This window comes from Lagenorhynchus albirostris, chromosome 1 (assembly GCF_949774975.1).
Source record: "Lagenorhynchus albirostris chromosome 1, mLagAlb1.1, whole genome shotgun sequence".
Classification (NCBI taxonomy): domain Eukaryota; kingdom Metazoa; phylum Chordata; class Mammalia; order Artiodactyla; family Delphinidae; genus Lagenorhynchus; species Lagenorhynchus albirostris.
In genome coordinates this window covers 36054220-36076197 of record NC_083095.1, presented here as the reverse complement: position 1 = coordinate 36076197, position 21978 = coordinate 36054220, and the positions used below count along the sequence as shown (strand labels likewise).

The window sequence follows — 21978 nt, the reverse complement described above, 5'->3', positions numbered from 1 at the left end:
CAGTTAAATTATTAATCAAATGGTTGGATATGGAGGGATTTTTCTCAAAGAGAGAAAAGGATAAATTACTCCATGTCAGTTGAACAATATTCCAAACACCAAAAATAAAGGCAGGGGAGGCATAAAGATTCCCTAATTTTGTAGTTTGTGCAGACTGGCATCCATTGTATGAATAATAAATGTTATGTCTATATTTGTGACATTAAAAAAAATCTGATAATAGCTTTAAGCTACTTCTGTTTCTGAATCATTAATATTAATATGTTAGTATTGAAGTAATTAATGTATATATGGACAAATCACTGTTCCCTGGTCTGCTGTGGATCATTTAAATTAAATGTTTCTCATTTGATTAAATGAAATCTCTTCTTTGAACATTTTTCTTAGCCTGAAAAGACATATACATTAGTGATAAATAGCAATTGTGGTTTCTGTCTTTTGTGTTAATATAGATATTTTGTTTGGAATAGATTTTATGTAAAAATGTGTGTTCAGTGGCATTTTCAGTTTAACAAAAAGACTAATGCATATTTTACTATAACAACTGTAATATGCCCTTAACTATTTATTTAAACATATTTCTCTCTATTTTAGTAGTGTGTTTACCTGTGTAATTGAGTAAAATCAGGAGTGGCCACAGATGCATAAGAAAACACTTCTGTAAATTTCTCATAGACTGCTTTGCAGTTCTCTCTCATTGAAATGAATTACCTGTGTCTTTAGAGTGTGCTGAGCAGATTAAAAGAAAAGGGGAAAAAAGAATCATTTGGAGAAAGTTTGAATGAAATGTTTGCATTGTGGCTAAAAAATAGTCTGAACCCTCTATCTAGCCATGCCATTCTTTAAAATAACAGGGAAATAAATGGTTCCACAAGCTATATTTTGACAAAATTATCTGTTGTCAAGGGCAAACTAGCATTTTAAAGCTATTGCTTTTTTAGTGTAAAACATAATATGCTGTTATTCAGCTCCATGTTTAATTAGTTTAATTTAAATTAATCAAATACTATTTTGTAACAGGGACCACAGGTAAGAGATACAGAAAAAGACTTCAGTTTGTGGATTTTTTTTAAAAAGCCCATTGCTTTCTCCTGTCCTTCCTCCTTTCTGTGTTTAGGTTAGTGACTACCAGAAATAAGGAGAAGGTAATAGCTCAGGCTCTTTTTTTTCTCCCTTACTCGTCATTTTACAGTCCCTTTTGTCATTGGAATGAGAGACAACACATATTTGCAATCCAATACCCAATTTCCTAATTCAAAACAGAGTTTTGGACAGATTTTTCCCTCTTGGCACTAAATGGAAGAATTGACATTCTCTCAGAGGCCATTAAATAGAACGGTAAGAATCATGCAGTCAACTCTCCTAAATTAATTAGAAGAGATGTAATTGTAGGTAATATTAAATGGTAGACATGCAAAAAGTAACTTTTCGTTCAACCCCAGGGTATAGAAAAATGATGTGCAGAGGCCATAGTCCACCAAGTGGATAAGACATACCTCAAGAAATAGAGAACTTTCGTGTTATTGTTGCATCATGGTGAACAGCTGTAACCACCAGTGAGCTTGCCCTTTTTGGCAGCTGGCTTTATTTAGCATTTTTTTAAAACTGCATGCTTTTTGCCTCTGGTGCCTGGCATTCTTCACTTAAAATTTTAAATGTATTCTTATCATCCCCTAACACAAAGCTTATTTATGCAGTCCCGAATCTAGCCTGAGACACCTGTTCTTGAATCCATTTTTTTAAAAAGTTCAATATGAAATAAATCTTTAGCTATGTCATGCTGGAATGAAAGAAACCGTACATTATTTTAATGGAACCTGATCAAGCTACTTAGATGGGCTTAAGTGAATGGTTGAGGTCTGTTAATGGATATGACATATTATTACATGAAAGGCATTTCAATAAAGGGTTAATGTTGTTAATTTTAAAAGTTGTTTTGTTAACAACAGTCTGGAGACAATAAATAGAGAAAGGGGCTTGATTATCTCTTTGATTTCTTTTAAGCCTTAAAATTCTATCAATTAGCAAAGAGTAGGAAACTGTTATATATAAGGGCAAATTTTATGTCTCTGTTTGCCATAGAAGAAAGAGGACTTTGAGAAAGCTGTATTTCCACTTATATCAAATTATAGCCTTCGTATCAATATTGACCAGAAAATCCTTAAGGTTGTGAACTTGAAAGCATCTGCCCTAAAGTAGAAATTAAATACTTCGAGATAGAACAAGTTTCTTTCCAGGGGAGAGGTTTCAGGTAACTTATGACTCATACTTTATTGAATTTAAGCTGTTTCTCCACGTATCCTTTCAGTTCAACTGAAAAAGCCTTTGATTTAATAGAACACTCTCTTTGTGCTTGTAATTTGTGATAAGTTTAGCCTTTATTAGTTGGTTAGCGGTTTCATTGAAACCTTCCCAGACCTAGCTCCCTCTTCAGTCAAAGGAAAGACTATTTTTTTCTAAACATTAACAATTTTTAACAGTTTCTGTGGTATCTTTGTTTTTAATTTTTAAAGCACTTTCCTCATTTGTTCTCTCCAGAAAACAATCCCAAGGGGAGGTAGCATGATTTTTAATTAATATAAAACAAGAAAAAGAAGGATTAGAGATTGTGTTAATTGGATAAAGTGTCAGAGATCAGAATTTTCTGGATTTAGTTTCATCTGGATCATATTGTTGTTCACTTAATGCTAAATGTACTCCTTCTATTTGGCATAATTATTTTTAAATATTTTTTTAAATATAAAGCAATGAATACCTATTGTTGAAAAACCCATAAAGTTTAGAAAATATAAAAAGAAAATAAAAATACGACTTAAATATATGTGTGTTTATGTGTAGTCTTTTTTGAATGCCTGTATTTTTTAATTAATAGACTTTATTTCTTAGAGCAGTTTTAGGTTTACAAAAATATTTGTTAGAAAGTACAGAGTTCCCTCTTTTTTCCTTCCCTGTTCTCCTTCCATGGTCCAGTTCCCCTACTGTTAACATTTGCATTGATGTGGTACATTTGTTACAATTGATGAACCAGTGTTGATTCATTATTATTAACTAAAGTCTGTAGTTTACATTGGGGTTCAGTCTTTGTGTAGTATAGTTCTGTGGGTTTTGCTAAATGCATAATGTCGTGCGTCTACCATTACATAATCATACAGAATAGTTTCATTGCCCTCAAAATCCCGTGTTCCACCTATTCACTCCTCTCCCTAATCACCGTCTCTGTCAGTCACTGATTTTTCTGTCTTTATAATTTTGCCTGTTCTGGAATGTCATATAGTTGGAATCATATGTTATGAAGTCTTTTCTGACTGCTTTTTTTTAAAAACGGTTCCTCTATGCCTTTTTGTGGCTTGACAGCACATTTGTTTTTATTGCTAATATTATTGAATTGTATGGATAAACATTATCCATTCACCTATTGAGGGACATCTTTGTTGCTTTCAATTTTGGGCAGTCATGAATAAAGTTGGTATAAACATTCACGTGCAGGTTTTTGTGTGGGCATAAGTTTTCAACTAATTTGGGTAAAGACCTAAGAGAGGGATTGCTGAGTTGTATGGTAAGACTATGTTTAGCTTTGTAAGAAGCTGCCGAATTGTCTTCCAAAGTGGCTGTCTTAGTCTGCTTGGGCTGCTACAACAAAATAACACAGACTGACTGGCTTAAACAGGACACTATTTTTCACAGTTCTGGAGGCTGGGAAGTCCGAAATGAGAGTGCCAGCAAATTTGGTTCTTCTTAAAGAACCTCTTCCTGGCTTGTAGGCAGCTTCCTTCTTGCTGTATCCTCACATGATAGAGCAAGGAAGCTCTGGTGTCTCTTCCTCTTCTTCTTAAAGGCAATAATCCCAACATTGGGGCCTTCTCTCATTACCTCATTTAAACATAATTACCTCCCAAAGGCCCTACTTCCTAATACCGTCACATTGAAAGTTAGAGCTTCAGTGTATCAGTTTCGGGAGGACACAAACTTTGAGTCCGTAACAGTAGCGCTACCACTTTGCATTCCCACCAGCAATGAATGAGAGTTCCTTTTGCTTCACATCCTCCCCAGCATTAGTGGTGTCACTGTTTTATATTTTAGCCGTTCTAATAGGCATGTACTGGTATCCTGTTTCGATTTGCAATGTACTAATTCCCTGTAATGTTGAACATAATTTCATATGCTAATTCACCATCTATATATCTTCTTTGGTGAGGTCTCTGTTCAGCTTTTTTGCCCATTTTATAATAGGGTTGTTTTCTTATTGTTGAGTTTTAAGAGCTCTTTTAAATTTTTGTTGTAAGTCCTTTATCAGATATTTTCTCCCATTTGTGGCTTTTCATTTTATTCTTTTAACAATGTCTTTCACAGAGTGAAAGTTTTTAATTTTAATGAAGTCCAGCTTTTCAGTTTTTTCATTTATGGATGGTACTTTTGGTGTTGTATCTGAAAACTCATTGCCAAACCAAAGTCCACCTAGATTTTTTCCTATGTTTATCTTCTAAAAGTGTTATTGTTTTGCATTTTGCATTTAGGTCTATGATCTTTGTTGAGTTAATTTTTGTGAAAGGTATAAGGTTAGTGTCTAGAATTTTTTTTTTTTTTTTTTTTTTTTTTTTTTGCCTGTGGATATCCATTTGTTCCAGCACCATTTGCTGAAAAGACTGTCCTTTCTCTATTGGATTGCCTCTGCTCCTTTGTCAAAGATCAGTTGACTTTATTTGTGTGGGTCTGTTTATGGGTTCTTTGTGGTGTTCCATCGATCTATTTGTCTATTCTTTCACTGTCTTGATTACTGTCACTTTTTAGTTAGTCTAGAAGTCAGGTAGTATCAGTGCTCTTTGGCCTTTTTCTTCAATAGTCATGGATATTCTGAGTCTTTTTTCTCTCCATATAAACTATAGAATCACTGTTGATATCCAGAAAGTAATTTGCTGGGATTTTTATTAGGATTGTGCTAAATCTAAAGATTGAGTTGGATCATGAATCATGAATGGATGTTGGATTTGTGGAATACTTTTTCTGCGTCTATCGATATTATCATATGATTTCTCTTTTTTAGTTTGTTGATGTGATGAATTACATTAATTGATTTTCAAATGTTGAACCTTGAATAACCTGGAGTATATCCCACTTAGTCATGGTGTATAATTCTTTTTATACATTATTAGATTTAATTTGCTAATGTTTTCTTGAGAATTTTGTATCTATGCTAATGAGAAATATTGGCCTGTTTCTTTTCTTATAATGTCTTTTGGTGGTTTTGGTGTTAGTGTAATGATATCCTCATAAAATGAGTTGGGAAGTGCTCACTCTGCTTCTATTTTCTGGAACAGATTGTAAAGAATTGGTATCATTTGTTCCTTAAATATTTGGTATTATTCACCAGTGAAACTATCTGTGTTTGATGCTTTCTGTTTTAGAAAGTTATTAATTGTTTATTCAATTTCTTTGGTCAATATAGGCCTATTTAAATGACTTATTTCTCCTTGTATGAATTTTGGTAGACTGTGTCTTTCAAGGAATTGCTCCATTTTATCTAAGTTATTGAATTTGTGGGCATAGAGTTGTCCACAATACTCCTTTATTATCCTTTGAATGTCCACAGGTTCAGCAGCCATGGTCCCCCTTTCATTACTGATATTAGTAATTTGTGTCTTCTCTCCTTTTTTCTTGGTTACCCTGACTAGAGGTTCATCCATTTCATTGAACTTTTCAAAGAATAAGCTTTTGGTTTTGTTAATTTTTCTCTCTTTTTTCCTACTTTCATTTTCAGTGATATTTTTTCTTCTTACTTTGGACTTAATTTACTCTTCTTTTTCCAGTTTCCTAAGTTGGATAATTGATTTTGGCTCTTCTTTTTTAGTTTGTGCATTTAATGCTATACATTTCCCTCTAAGTACTGCTCTTGCTGCACCCCACAAATTTTGATGTTTTATTTTCATTTTCATTTAGTTCAAAAAGTTTTTTAATTTCCTGAGACTTCTTTGACTTTTGTGTTATTTATAAGTGTGTTGTTTAATCTGCAAATATCTTAGGATTTTCTAGCTATCTTTCTGTTAATGATCTCTCATTTAATTTCATTGTGGTCTGAGAGCATACGTCACATGATATTTGTTCTTTTAAATTTGTTAAGGTGTGTTTTATGGCCCAGAATATGATCTAACTTGGTGAACGTTCCCTGTGAGCTTAAGAAGACTGTGCATTGTGCTGTTATTGGATGAAGTATTCCATAAATGTCAGTTAGATCCAGTTGATTGATGATACTTTCCTGTTCAATTATATCTGTACTGGTTTTCTGCCTGCTGGTTCTGGCAATTACTGATTGAGTGGTATTGAGATCTCTAACTAATAGTGAATTTGTGAATAATCCTCGAATTAAAATAAATAGTGAATTTATTCTTCCAATTCTAACAGGTTTTACCTCATATAATCTTACACCTTCTTATTAGGCACATATATTTTAAGGATGGTGATGTCTTCTTGGAGAATTGACCCTCTGTCATTATATAATGCCTCTCTCTATCACTGGTAATTTTTGTTGCTTTGTTTGAAATTCATAGAGCTACTCCAGCTTTCTTTTGATTAATGTTAGCATAGTATATATTTCTCTATTCCTTCACTTCTAATGTCTCTGTGTCTTCATACTTAAAGTAGTAGACACATATAGTTGGGTCTTGCTTTTTAATCCACTCTGACAGTCCGTGTCTTTTAATCAGAGTATTTAGGCCACTTACATTTAAAGTGATTATTGATAAAGTTGGATTAATATAAGCCATACTTGTGACTTTTCTATGTGTTGACCTTGTTTCTTTATTATCTCCCTCTATTCATCTGCCTTCTTTGGTTTTAACTGCTCATTATATATGACCCCATTTTCTCTCCTGTCTTAGCATATAAATTACAACTTTTCTTTTAAGTAGTTGCCCTAAAGATTGTAATACACATTTATAACTAGTACAAGTCTCTTTCAAATAACAGTATACCACCACTTTATGAGCGCTTCAAATACCTTATAACAGAGTATTCCCAATTCCTTCCTCCCATCCGTTAAAGCATTGTTATTATTTATTTCACTTTTCTATAAGCTATGACCACCAAATATTTTGTTGCTGTTATTACTTTGAACAAACTCTTATCTCTTGGATTAATAAAGAATATGAAAAAGAAAAATTTAATTTTACTTTAATTTATTCCTTCTCTAATACTCTTTTCTGTATACATGTGTATGAATATGTGAGTTTCCGACACATCATTTTCCTTCTCTCTGAAGCTAGTGACAAATTCCCTCAGTTTTTGTCTGAGAAAGTCTTCATTCCTTTTGACTTTTGAAGGCAATTTTACTGAATACAGAATTCTAAGTAGCTGGGTTTTCATTCTTTCAAAACTTAACTATTTTATTCCACCCCCTTCTTGCTTGCATAGTTTCTGAATAGAAGGCCTATGTAATTCTTATTCTTGTTCCTTTATTGATAAGGTTTCCCCTTACCTCATTGACTTCTTTCAAGATTTTGTCTTTGATTTTCTATAGTTTCAGTATAACATTCATGGTATAGATTTATTTTTTTGGTATTTGTCTCTGAGCTTCCTACATCTGTGGATTGGTGTCTGTCATTAATTTTGGGAACTTCTCTGGCATTATTACTTCAAATATTTCTTCTGTTCCTTTCTCTCTTTCTTCTCCTCTACATTCCCATTACATATATGTTCCCCTTTTGTAATTGTCTCATAGTTCTTGGATATTGTTTCATCCTTTTCATTTTTTTTCTCTTTCCAATCAGTTTTGTAAGTTTATGTTGTCATATGTTCAAGCTCATTGATTCTTTCATTGGTCATGTCCAGCCTACTGATGAGCCCATCAAAGGCATTCTTCATTTCTGTTACAGTGTTTTTTATTTCTAGCATTTTCTTTTGATTCTTTCTTAGAGTTTCCATTTCTTTGCTTATATTACTCATCTCTTCTTGCAGCTTGTCCACTTTTTTCATTTGAATTCTTAGCATATTAATCATAGTTATTTTAAATTCCTGGTCTGATAATTCTAAAATGTCTGCCATATATGAGTCTGGATCTGATGGTTGCTTTGTTCCTTCAGTATGTATTTTCTTTTTTTGCCTTTTAGCATATCTTATAATTTTTTGCTGAAAACTGGACATGATGTATTAGGTAAAAACTGAACTGAAATAGATAGGCCTTTAGTGTGAGGTTTTATGTTTATCTGGCTAGGAGTTAGGCTGTGTTTACTATTAGCTGTGGTGTCAGATGCTAAATTTTCCTCTAGTGTCCTCATTTTTTCATCTCTCTTGGTTTTTTTCTAGGTTTTCTTAGAGACTCCTTTAATAGGCAGTTCTTTCAGCTGTAATCCTTTGTTATTATTCAGCAGCTCTATTGATGTGGTAATATGGCATGGGGGAAAGGAAGTATTCTATAGTCCTATGATTAGGTCTGTCTTTTAGTGAACTTGAGATGGATATTTCCCTCCCCTCAGGTTGCTTAGGCTTCAGTAAAACTTCCATAGGTTAGGCTCTGGTAGATAGTTTCTCTTGAAGGTAGGTCTTGTTAAGGAGAATAAGGAGCTCTGTTGCAAATAAGCTGAACTAATATGTGAAAATTCTCTGAAACTAAAAAAAAAAGTACACTATGTTTTATTATAATGATAGTAATGGTCACAAGCAGCAATAACAAGGGACATGAAAATCTTAGTTTCAAATGTAAGGTTCAATTTATTTTTGTATTTTTGGTTATGATGTGTAGAAATAGTCTAAGTGAAACTCTTTTAAATTAATTTAATTATCTACTTCCAGTTAATACAAAGTGTGAAACTTACAAATTCTGAATGAAGGAACAGACTTTGTTCTAGCAATGAAACATACCTAAAACATGTCTAGCATAATTTCCAGTTCCATCAAGCCCTGTACATCATGTAAAAATTAACTACAAATTCTGATATTATTTTATAACTGAAATATAGATTCTATAGTGTTTGTCACTCTCAAAGACAATTCTTTGGGTCCATTCAACTCCCTCAAAAAGTGTACAGTGAAACCATAACAAAAGCAAGAGTATTATCTTGTTTCCTGTTCTATCCTATTTAGATAGTATATATTTTAAAAATGGTTGGTAAATCCAAGGAAGAATGCCTATATATTTCTGAAGTACTGTGCAAGCAACAAGAAGAATAAGGTTGTTATATAAATATAGCTTAACAAGTATTTCTATACCACTTTTCATGTATTTGTTATCTAAGAGACAGCTAAAGTTCTTAAATAAAGGCAGTACCTGAGTAGTTTTGACTATTTTGCATCTTAAAGCAATAAAACTGGTGATATTCTCAAATCTCGAAATTTACCTATAGTGTTGAGATTGTGATGCTGAATGGTCGTCTCACTTACTAAGTGATTATTTCCTACAGCAGACTGTGGGATTCATGTTGATTATAGTGCTTTATATATTAAGTTCAGTCGTTCAACTAAGAACTTAATTTTGTGCCTTTTGTATGCCTGGGATAGTGATAGTTGATGAGGCAATAGGATGAATATGTTAAGGTTTATGTCATCATTCCAGACTTGTGCGGGAGACAGCTACAAAAACATAATTATAATACAACTTGGTAAATGCAGTGATAGAGATACGTACATGGATGGTTCTTAAAATTACCCTATGTTCTGAGAGTGAAATTCCTAAAATTTTAAATTCCTAAAAGCCAATGGTTTACTATACATCAGTTATTAACTCCTCACACTTCATCTAATAACATCTATTTGGGCAATACAATTCTTGCTGCCTTGTGTATATCATGTAACCACTCCTCCCCTCCTACACACACACACACAGACACACATATGTGTGCGCACACAGGTAGTTACAGCTGTACAGGCCAAGGTGATTACCTGATCCTGAGAAACTAATCCTTTAGGCTGGGCTGTGCCAATAAGATACCTGTTGACAGGTAATCTAATTTTACAGTTGAGCACTCCAGCTCTGGAGTCCGATTGGTCTGGATTCTAACTCCTTCACTGGTCATCTATAAGTGTACTTGCCCTGTAGGGTAGTTTTGTTAATTAAGAGAAATAATATTCATAAGCATTTAGCACAGTATTCAGCACATGGTCTCAGTAAATGTTAGTATCATTACAAGACAGAGACTCTAGCTTATCTGAGGGTGAGACTAAGTTGTAAAATCTTGTAGTCTAAAGATGATGGCTACAAGATGGGCCCCGAGCAAGAGAGAAGTCAGTTAGCAGAAAGTGTCGCTGACCTGCCCAGACCATGGGGCCACAGAGAGGTAGTAAGAATTGCAGGCTTCCCATTTTCTATAAGATACAGTTGTACTTCTTGTTCTTTGTTTCTTGGCAATTCCCTTATATACTTTCAGTAATGTCCTTTTCACTTGAGCTAACTTGATCAGGTTTCTAGTCCTTGCAACAAGTGACCTCGACTAAAACAGTTCTCAATAAATCCTTTTTTGGTTGTTTGATACTGGTGAGAGCAAATAGTCATGTACGAGTTTTGTTCTACAAAACCTAACTATGAGGTACCAATGTCAGAACTCCAGTATCCTTTATTTTATGAATTTTATAATCTATTCTAACCAAGTAAGCAATATCAGCAGGCATAAGTAATATTCTATTCTTCTTCCTTGTATCATTGTTTCAATGGTGTATCTGCCTCTTATGTCCATACTGCAAGGAAAAGAATAATAGTGTGTTAGTACACAAAGAAAAAGCATCCTTTAGAGCCAAAATGTAACATAGTCTTATTATATTGTATATATTGTTTCCTATGCATTGAAGCCTAAGGACATTTTGGGTCATATCGTTGATTTATCCAGTTCAGAACTCTGATTTAACAGTAGTCCTCAGTGACATTTTATGGGAGATATAGTTGCCATCCATGATGTCAAGGTCTGAACATTTACATTTTTCCCCAAACATATCATTTTTGACTTTTATCTTCTCTTGGGATATTGAGTTCTGTAAGAATTCTACCTATTGTGTAAAATGGGCTTTATTTTAGTTATTCTCAAAGTACTTTTTTCAAGCACCAGTGAAAGGTTCCTAATTCTAAGGTTTGATGAACACAGCTTGAACACATTATCTAAATCTGTCATGATTTTTATAGGCTTTGAGCATATCCCCTCTCAACTTTCATCTTTTCAGATAGAAGAGAATCATCCTCTTGTCATTTGGAAGATCTCCATCCTCTTAAAAAACATTATTTCTTTTTATTCTTGAGAGGTAGTAGTTGAACTGCACAAGTTAATTTATATATAAACACAATTGTGATTTCCCCTTTTATGTATGTTCAACTTAGTAAACTATTGAATTGACTTAAAAATTACTTTGTATCCCCTCTGAAAGTTTTTCTCTGATATTTTTTAATCTTTCAGAAATTCTTCTGACATGAATAAAGTTAATTATTATAATAATCAAGGCTGAAATTTTTTCTGAAAATACAAAATACTTGTATTTATTTTGTGGTTTATTTTGGATGCCATCAGTTACTATACCCTGAATTTTGGATCATATCAACAGGAGTAGATACTTCAGTCAGTTTTATAAGGTCTTTATGAATAAATTGAAAGTTGTTTATTTTTATTTATCCCTAAATATACCACTTAAGAAATTAAAGGTGAAAGTATTTTTTAAGGACAGAAGTATTTTAGATTGTAGAATATGTTTTGCTTTAATGTTTAATAGTTGAAAATAAGTATGTAAATAGGTAATAGGGAGAATGGTTTACAAATTTAATAATCTCTTTATAATAACTTTGCTTCCTGATTCTTTGTTCTGAAGTAGGCTATTTCTTCTTCATGGAAAGCTTATTATATCATTATTAGGAAATAAGACTGTCATAGGTTGTCTAATTCATATTTTCTCTTTACAATCAAATTGTGAAGGTATTATTAACTCTTAACCATGAGCTTTAAATTGACTAAAAAGCACCTTAATTATTTCATACAAATAATTTAAATTTGAGGTCAGCTGTCTAGCTATTATTTTTGTTTCTTACGGGATCCCAGTGTGAACCCAAAATGACAATGAATGAAATTGTTTTGTTAAGCCATAATTCATGGCTTCTAATAGCTTTATATGGGTACACATGGTAACTGTTTGAAGTTTTTATATCCTTTACTTAATATTAATTTCTAGATCCAGTGCACTCTGTAGAGAGAGATCTGTACCTTACACATGGGAGTTCCGTTACCTCTTCCTTTGGCTATTTAAACTCACACTTGGAGCCTGGCCCCCTCCCGCCTCTGTTTTTCATTACAGGAGGAGTCACTTTGGCTTTCTCTGAAACTTAAAGGTAATGGAGTAGGGTTGGAGTAAGACTTTAAACTCTGGAATCAGAATGTCTAAGTTCAGCTCCTATTTCTGAATGCTAGCTGGGTGGCCTTGAACAGACTGAGTTAACTTCGTCTGTAAAATGAGTACTCACCTCATAAAGACTTTGTAGACTAATTGGGATAATGTATGGAAAATGTTTAGTGTAGTACCTAGCATATAGTTGTTCAGCAAATGTTAGCTCTTAATTCAAGATGCTGATAGAGAGGTGAGGTGGGGAGGGGGTGGATGCAGGAGCTGTGTTAGAAGTGGCTTATAGCATGGGTGATTGACAAGGAGTAAAGCATATGGAAAGAACAGACTCTGGACCTGTATCCCTGCCAGAATCCTTATCAGTTGAGATGAAGATAGGATTATGATAAATGGTGGCCTCTGATTTAGAGATCTACCAGGTAAGACTTTGTGGCTTATTGATAGATAACTATCTACAGGTTGAAAAATATGTTGCATATAATAAGAAATAGTAGGAATCTTCTTGGCAAAGGAGTGATAGACATATTCCTTTGCAAATTCTAGTGTAGATTCTAAAGAAGGTTGTGGCTGTGCAGTCCCTGCATAAACGAAGTGTCATGGGAGCCATCGTGTGAAGTATCAAACCTGTACAAAGTATTATCTTTTTTAAGCAGTAATAATCAAAAGACTACTCTCCATCTCAGACTTCTCCTCTTTACCCTGTTTGCTATGTTTATCTTCCTCCTCCCTCCCCTTTCCATGCTCCATTAATTAAGGTTTCATGCCTTTTGCCTCGTAGTTCTTTTTCTTTATTTATGGATATCCCCTGCTCTTCCTCCATTTAAACCAGAATGGGTAAAATATAGCCATTCTTTGAATAATGTCTTTATAGTATTTTTCTCAGCTCTGCCACCAGAGGCTGTAGATTGTAAAGTACTAGCTCTCTTTCTAGAGATCTAATACAACCCAGAAGAGGAGAAATGAGGGAGGAACAGGTGACTTATACCAGATTGGAGCCTCAGTGACAGCAGGAGCTGTGGCTTGTCATGTAAAGCCGTACCCCATTGCCCATCTGTTTTCTTCCACAGTGGAGGAGGAGGCAGCTGGGGAAGAAGACGTACTCTGCAGTCTGAGGTGGCAGCAGGAGCTAAAGATGGGCATGATGGCAGGGTGACTCTTGGAGCTGCTGGTACTTTATGGATTGGTCTAGCATACAATATGAGGGAGGTTTGATGTTCCAGTCCCTATTTTAGTAGGCCAAGATATTTGTCTGTTTTATCAGTGCTTTAGCATGGTGCCACACTTAATTTGTCTTCTCTCCTCACATCCCACAGAAGTCTTAACTATTTTGTTATTATCTCCTTCTTCCAAAATGACTGTATGTTCATTTTTTTCTCTCGTGGAATATCCAGAATTTCTTGTTGTAATTCTTGTATCTTAGGGTATTAGGATGGACCTTTACCCTATCATCAAGGAACCCTAATTAGGCCTTCCTGATTAACATAATTGGAAGCTAACAGCATAAAAATTACAAGTAGCTGTAAATCCAGCATGAAATGTCGCATTCCTAACTCTCCAAGTATGTGCTAACCACAGAGGCAACTATAAAATTCCCCCAAAGCAGAAGGGAATGCGGCATGCCAACTGACAGCTCTATCCACTGAGATCCTGACAGCGCACCTGCTCACTCCGTCACCTCTTGCAGGGATTCTCAAGGAATGAAAGGCTGGTATTACCATGAGGTCCTTCCTCCTGGCTATTTCTTTCAAGGAGACATGACATGTGATGAAAGAATAAGAGGAATATGAGAATGGAATTGTGATTTTTTTTTTTTTACAAGAATAGGGGAAAGAAAGGTTGGGGTTTGGCTCTTCGCTAAATTTGATGATATTAAGCCTTGTCTTTGTTTCTACTGCTTTCCATTCCTCCACTCTCTTGTTTCTTACCAATGAGAAAAGCTGTTCAAGAATTCCTTGGGATCCTTGGGGTTAGTAGGAGGTTCTAAGTTAGGAGAAAGTATTACTAAGAAACAAACAACAAACTCCCCGAAAATCTCTAGCCATGGAGTTCCAGGGCCTGCGTAATCTGAATGATCAAAGAAACTATTGGCAGCATCCCCTTTATGAGCAAGCTGTCTGTGGAATGTCTGGAACCTCTTGGCAAAGTAACACATATGTATATAAAAGTTAAATGACTAAATTTGTTTCAGAAACATTAAGAATGACTGCAGGAAACCTTCTGTTTAGTGGTACAGAGCAAACAAATATCTTTGGTCTTTTTTCTTTTGACACTGTCCTGCCTACTTTATCCTGAACTGCATAATTCACTAAGTTATTACATATTTTCCATTAGCTATTCTTTCAGTCCTCAATCCAGAGTCAAGTCTGTCAGAATATCATTGAGGTCCGTGAACCATGAGTCTGGTTGCTTTTGCAAGGCATCTCTGTTGCTAGTAAAAGAAGGCAGCACCTCATAAGAATGCTGCACAGTCGTTCCCACAGTGTGATATGCTAATTCTTAAGAATGTTGCTAACACTGCAGTGTGTTTCATATGATTGAATTTAGAACTTTTCACTCAGTTGGTTCAAGGCTTCAAACTGGCAGTAATAACAGTGTTCTGAGTTGTTGCTTAAGTAGAGCAGTGATGGAATTCATATGGCAGGTGACAGTTGTTCATTCAAGTTCAGGAAGAGATCTCTATCAGCCTCAGTGGTTGTAAAACAAAAGGAAAGTAGCCCAGATGTTCACTTTTTAATAGTGTATCTTTCCTTCACATTTTAAATGAGAACAGAGCTCAGTCATTAAATGAGGATATAAATATTAATGTCGTCATGTTAAAATCCAAAAGAACAGAGCTCACACATTTATGTGATTTTTTTTTTTTTTTTTAAACGGCGATCTATAAATCAAGTAAAATCAAGAACGCTCCCCCGTGCCTCTAGAGGTCTCACCACGCTAGTTAACTTTTGGTCTTTTACTCTTGCCTTCTCTAACAAGTCTCAGAGAGTTGAGTGAGAATTTAGTCAGTCATATTTGGCCACACAATGGCAAAGAAAGTGTAAATCCCAAAAGTCCAGATAGTCTTTGTGGATATAATTTAATCATACAAATTCCTTGCTGTAATATGAGCAGGAAGTATTACTAGTTTAGACAACGTACTGCTATTCTGTACTTTCAGTATAGCACAGAATTTTGGTCAAGTTAGTGATGATAGAATATCAGAACTTTCAGATAAGTTACTAATAACCCCTCCTCCCACCAAGTGAATTTAAGTTCTAGATAGTGATGTCTTATTGAAGATTTTTCTCAACTGGCAACCCTATTCCAAACCTCTCTGCCTTGACAATTCTGAGCTCTATGAATTCTGTTTTTAGGAGAGTTCCCCCTCCTGAGTGCTGCTTCTCTCACAACAAGACAGTAAATACAGAAGAAATCGTATGCACTGGGACCCAAAATCTTTCTATCCTTGAAACATTTTTCATTATAGCAGAACCCATTCATTTATGGTGGATATTAAGCTTCTCAAGCCCTTTCTATTGAGTCTTTGGAAGACTAATAATTCTAATTGACTAGCTGCAGGGCTGGTGTCTCTGACTTAATGTTACATGAAATGATGACAGAGTAGTGCTTTTAAATGGGTCTCTCATGAATTGACTAGCAGGGAAGAGGGCTCTTCTAAAGGTACTTGCCTGTAACTGTGGAGATCATCCCTTTCAAAGAGCTACCTATGCTCCTGCCAGAGCTGCCCTCAGCAAATGACCTGATAAAAGAGGATTATCCACAAGAGAGGTAGTCTTGAATATGAGATAATTAATAATGACCGAATCAATTCAAGTTGAACTGGGCAGTCAGTTGTGTAATGCCCAGGCTAGTTTGCACTGATTCTTTACAGATGAATAGTACTAACTTATGTATGATTTGTACATCTGAAACATTCTCTTGCTAGAAGGTTGATGCAGTGCTTTTTTTTTTTTTAACCAACACTAGAGTCCTCTTAGAGTGGCAGGGCACTCTTGATTGGTCAATAGGGCCATACTTAAATGCTTTTTAAAAATGTATGTTCCAGAAAGCAGAAGGTAATACAAGTAGTGGAGTAAACACTAGAGTCTGATCATCAGCTGTATTACCGTTGAGAAGTTCTCTTAACCTCTCTTAGTCTATTTCTTCTGGAAAATGAGGCAGTTTAAATAAATCTGTGTTTCCCAAATTCTGAAACCTACCACACAGATTACTAGAGGTGACTTTAGGTGGCATATGTGATGATGTCAGGTGGTTTTCTGATAAAACATTAAAATGAACATTGAATCTCATACCTGAGAGAGTTATTCCTTGTTCAGTCTTTCTGATTATATCAGTCTCAATTTGATATCAAGATATCTTTAATAGTTCTTTAACACTGGATAGTTGTTTGGGGATGGAGGTAGGCGGGGGCAGATACTGTGGATCGTTTATTCCTCAAAAATCTCTATAGAAGCAAAGTTAATTCCATTCCTTAGAAGGGAAAAGTACAGAAGTGCTTTTTTGCTCTGTCTACCTCATTTCACCTCTACTTGGAAGGAAAGTCCTATGTTATACAACTGGTGAGTTAAGAGGAAGAACCAAACATGTGAGGTCAAGCTCATCTCATGGTGTGACGCATTCTCAGAAGACACGCTCCTCCTCCACCATGTGCATAGAAGGCCTTTGTTGACAAACTCTGCTTAGGACTGGGTGGGAACTATTAGGAAACCCATGAGACCATCAATCCAGAACACAAAACTGTGTTCTCCAGTTCATCTTTATTGGTAATCAAGCTGATATTTTGATTGCCTTTTTATTCCTCTCTCTGCTTTTCATTTGGTTTCAAACTCATAGGAGATATAAAGGAGAGGCAATTATCACCCCTTAAAACCTCACTAATAATCTTTTTTAATATAAATCTGACTTGAGGGCTTCCCTGGTGGCACAGTGGTTGAGAGTCCGCCTGCCGATGCAGGGGACACGGGTTCGTGCCCCGGTCCGGGAGGATCCCACATGCCACGGAGCGGCTGGGCCTGTGAGCCATGGCCGCTGAGCCTGCGTGTCCGGAGCCTGTGCTCCGCAACGGGAGAGGCCACAACAGCGAGAGGCCCGCGTACCGCAAAAAAAAAAAAAAATCTGACTTGAGCTCAGAGCTCTTTATAAGCAATAGTATCTGTATAGAGTTTAATAACATGGTTTGTTTTTAGTGAAGTTATATTTTTAATTACCATCTATAAAATAAATCAATTTAAGTTTTAAAAAGTGAATTTTTAAAACATTAAATAGTACAGATGGTATATGGATATGGGGAGAATTACAAAGGTGGTACTTAAATGACTGAAGTTTAGAAAACACTGAATAAGATTATGTCTAGGATCTCTTCCAGATTTAAATTCTTTTGAATGTGTATTCCAATAGAATAAAAAATGTTATGTGGTAAACCAAGTAAAAGAAAAGACCTTCTAACATAGTGTGTACTATGTAATTACCTTTCATTTTGAAATGTATCATTATTGAGGAGGCTAAACTTTCATGCTGTGACAGTTTTTTTCATTTATAAATATGAATACCCCTTTCTTAATATTTTACTAGGCAGCTGAGTATTGATATGTTTTGGGTAGCATGTTTGTTGGTGATGATGGTTTGTTTTATTTTGTTTGTTTTTCTTTCACCAAAAGCAGTCTAGTTCTAGGTGAGGTTTTTGAACTGGAAATCTTGACAGGCAGGAACCATGTCATCACTCTATACTCTGCCTAGTACAGAGTTTGACATAGTAGTATTCAGTAAATATTTGAATGAATGAATGAATAAAAGAGTCAATAAAAATAAACTGAGTTCTGTGTCTTGAAGGTACAAGCATAGTTTTCACTTCTGAAATGAAATAGTCAATAGGGCTAGCTGTACAGAAGTTTGAGGTCTTAGGACAGTTAGAAGGTAATACTTTCACATGAATGAAGTTTGGAGCTAGTTACATGGAACATTTAGAATAACCTTTTCAGGAAGTAATCACAAAAAGAAGGTAGCTGTACTAATTTTGCTTTTGTTTATGGTTGTATATGAGAAGCTAGGATCTTTCTTCCTTTCCCTCTTTGTTTTTTATAAAAAAAAGAGCTACCTTTCTTCCTTATTTTTTCCTCTCTCATACATGTACTACTTATCATCTCCACATCAGGGAAAGCACCCCAATTTTCCTTGCCTTAGGGAGACTATTAGAGATTAATTTAAAATGCAGCTCATTCTTTCCCCACACACTCTTAATTACAGTTTCTCATCTGATAAAGGGGCCCAACTCTTTCTTAACTGGCATGCTAGACAACTGAAATACTGGCGGTAAATTTGTTTATTCCCATTTATTCCCTCAACAAATGCCATGTTTCAAGGGCTTTGTTCTTAGACTCCTGAAATGAGTTTTATATATCAGAGAGAGAGAGAATATTAACCAGAAGTTTTTAATTCTTAGTTATACTGACTTTCTAATAACTATGCAATTGGTTTGAGTGATCACATACCCAGATCATGTAATTTATTTAAAAATACTTTTCATATATGTAGAAAAACAGAATTTAAGGACTGTGTTTCATTCTGGTGGATACATTTTAAACATATTCTAGGTCTGTTCTCTACAAGTACATTCTTCCTTTGACAGTCCAGTGTTTAACTGTGATTCTAATTTATTATGCACAATGACAACATCTTAACTGGAGTTATTTTGTATGTTCAGGTTAATGCTTTTTGTTATTGAAAATTTAAGTCAGTACGTTTTATATTTGTGAAAGCTTTCTGCCTGATATCTTTGTGTTTTCTAGTTATTACTATGTGGTCTTTAGTATGTGGCGTAAACTCTAAGGATGCTGTCTATCACATTTTGGTTTGTTCTCATTGCATTATAAAGTTGATAGAACAGCAGTAACATTAATGGTATATAGAAGTTGGGTTTTTAAACCAATCGTCATCTACAGAAATTCTCTATCTCTGTTCTAACTTTAAATTTAAAATATCCAGGTAAACAATCAACACAGATTCTATTCATCATCATTGAGAATATAATAGGTCTAATTTTGGCCAAGAAAAAAAAAATACTTTAGAACTATCAAATTTTTTTCTTCAAAAGAGAGAGATGCTTGCCTTAAAATTGTAATCTTTAGATATCTCCAGAGTCATCGTGGTCTGTCATGAAAGTATGCAAGAGCCATTTGCTATAATGGCAAGCTGGAAGTTTTGAGAACACTATGTCTAATTCAAAAACAACAATTATAGGTTCCACGTATAAGTGATATCATACAATATTTGTCCTTCTCTGAACAGCAGAAGTAACACAACATTGTAAATCAACTGTACTCCAATAAAAATTTTTTAAAAACAATTATAAAAAACGGAACCTTTGCCTAGGGAGCCATGTCCACTGGCGATATGGTTATTCTCTGATTAGATGCTTTGAGTGCCGGATACCTTTCTTTTTTTTTTTTTAATCTTTATTGGATTATAATTGCTTTACAATGTTGTATTAGTTTCTGCTGTACAACAAAGTGAATCAGCTATATGTATACATATATCCCCTCCCTCTTGAGCCTCCCTCCCACCCTCCCCATCCCACCCCTCTATTACTCAGCCATAAAAAGGAACGAAATTGAGTCATTTGTAGTGATGTGGATGGACCTAGAGTCTGTCATACAGAGTGAAGTAAGCCAGAAAGAGAAAAAAGAGTACCATATATTCACGTATATATATGGAATCTAGAAAAATGGATACCATTGTTATCTGGGGTATGAAGTGTTGATATGGCAGCACATTATGATAGAAAAGAAAAGGCCATGAACTTGAGGGGCAGACCAACCTGAATGTGAAATTCAGCTCTGTCACTTTTACTCTGGTATCTAGGGCAAGTTACTTAACTTCCTCTGTAAAATGAAAATTATAATACTTCTTTAGAGTTTCTGTGAAGATAAAAGCACCCAGAGTGAGTTCTTGTCAAATGGTAGTTGTACAAGGAATACAATGTGGTGATGATACGTTTTGATATTCCCTCAGGTGAAGTAAAGGACAAAAATGTTCAGGTGGTTGAGCTCCCCATTGTAGACAGTCTTCATCCTCGTCCTCCATATTTACCCCTGGCTGTACCAGAAGACCTTGCAGATCGACTTGTACGAGTCCATGGTGATCCTGCAGTGTGGTGGGTGTCCCAGTTTGTCAAATACTTGATCCGCCCACAACCTTGGCTGGAAAAAGAAATAGAAGAGGCCACCAAGAAGCTAGGCTTCAAACATCCAGTTATTGGGTAAGAACCTGATTTGTTCCTCCTAAAAGGGATATGTAGTAGCAGGGATACATACCTTTACAATACAGTGTGAACTTTACAAGATATAGTGTGATTTTTGTAGCCCCACCCAAAAACAGAGGTTCCAGAGTTCACCTTAGGCCACAGGGAGATTATTCTTCCTTTGTTCATTTAGAACAGCTGAGTCATCATAATTTAGTCACCCTTAATCGTTTGTTCATTTATTCATTCAACAAATATATAAAACCATATTTCTGAAATTAACAGTCTCTCCTGGGGAAACCAGCAAAATCTTATTTTGTTGGGAGTATTTTAGATGCTATACATGACTCCTGTCTTACTCTAACAGGGTTACGAGATGAAGCTCTCATATTTATAGCTTTTCTATTGCACCTTATTCTTGGATTTCATTAATTGCCACTGGTGATTCTTTTGCATTTTTGATGTTCTGTTTTCTTTTTTGTTTTGAAAGCTACTTTGAGAATAAAGATATCATTAGTAATGTAAGATAATGTTAAAATTATTGTTTAAAGTTATCTCTTGGCCCACTTGGGAGTTATCATGTATATATGTACAGTCTCATGCTTATGTTAAGGGAGATCTATCAGGAAATCCTGGAAGCAAAAAAAAATCCAAAAGAGCATCTTTGCTCACAAGCATGTGCTCCTATACCCATACATAAAAAGTTGTGGAGTAAGGAGTTTTCCTGGGTCCTGATGCCAGATTTCACACCACGGGAAATGTTCTTGGCCTAATGGGAAGAATACTAGACTGAGAGTTAAGTGACCTCAGTAATATTCCTGGCTTTTCCCTAATTCTGGGCCAAGTTACTTAATAATAGTATTATTGAGCTTTGATTTTTTTTCCATCTGTAAAATAGGGAAGGCAATACCTGCCCTAAAAATGATGATGTGATAATATAAGGATGAAAAAGGATTTTTGTTCTGTGGGAAAAAATACACTGTAAAATATTATTACCTTTCAGAGAGACTGATGATGCTTAAGTAATTCCTGAAAATAGATCTGTAGGCTAGACTATGGCATTCTGCAGCTTCTATTGTTTGTAATAAAGTCAGCTATTGGTTAATATTAATACATGTGTTGATTCATTCACTTATCTGCAGAATGTTTATTGAATACTTGCTACTGTGGGGGACAGAGGTTAAATTTTTTTTAATGGATCCTCTAACTCCTCACAGTCCATGGGAAAAGAGACTTACACAACTAACATTATATGAGTAGAATGTGATAAATGCCCTGAGAGAAAGCATAAAAAGTTTTATGAGAGGTCGAGGGAGGGGAAATGCACTTCCATTTCCCAAGAAAGGACCAAGAAGGGCTTCATAGCTGCAGTGTTTGAACAGGATCTTGGAAGATGGAGAAAGATACATTATAGTAGTTACATTACCAAAGTAACTTCAACTGCA

The 21978-nt window shown here is 35.0% G+C and overlaps 1 protein-coding gene across 7 annotated transcripts in view; it reads left to right on the top strand.

Annotated features, from left to right (window-relative positions):
- The window catches only part of FUT8 (fucosyltransferase 8), a 314298-nt gene that overhangs the window by 270936 nt on the left and 21384 nt on the right, over positions 1-21978 (top strand). For all 7 annotated transcript variants that reach the window (XM_060141031.1, XM_060141067.1, XM_060141048.1 and 4 more), the window contains one exon: positions 20305-20551. In XM_060141031.1, the coding sequence (XP_059997014.1) occupies positions 20305-20551 (247 nt within the window). The remainder of the gene's footprint in view (positions 1-20304; positions 20552-21978) is intronic.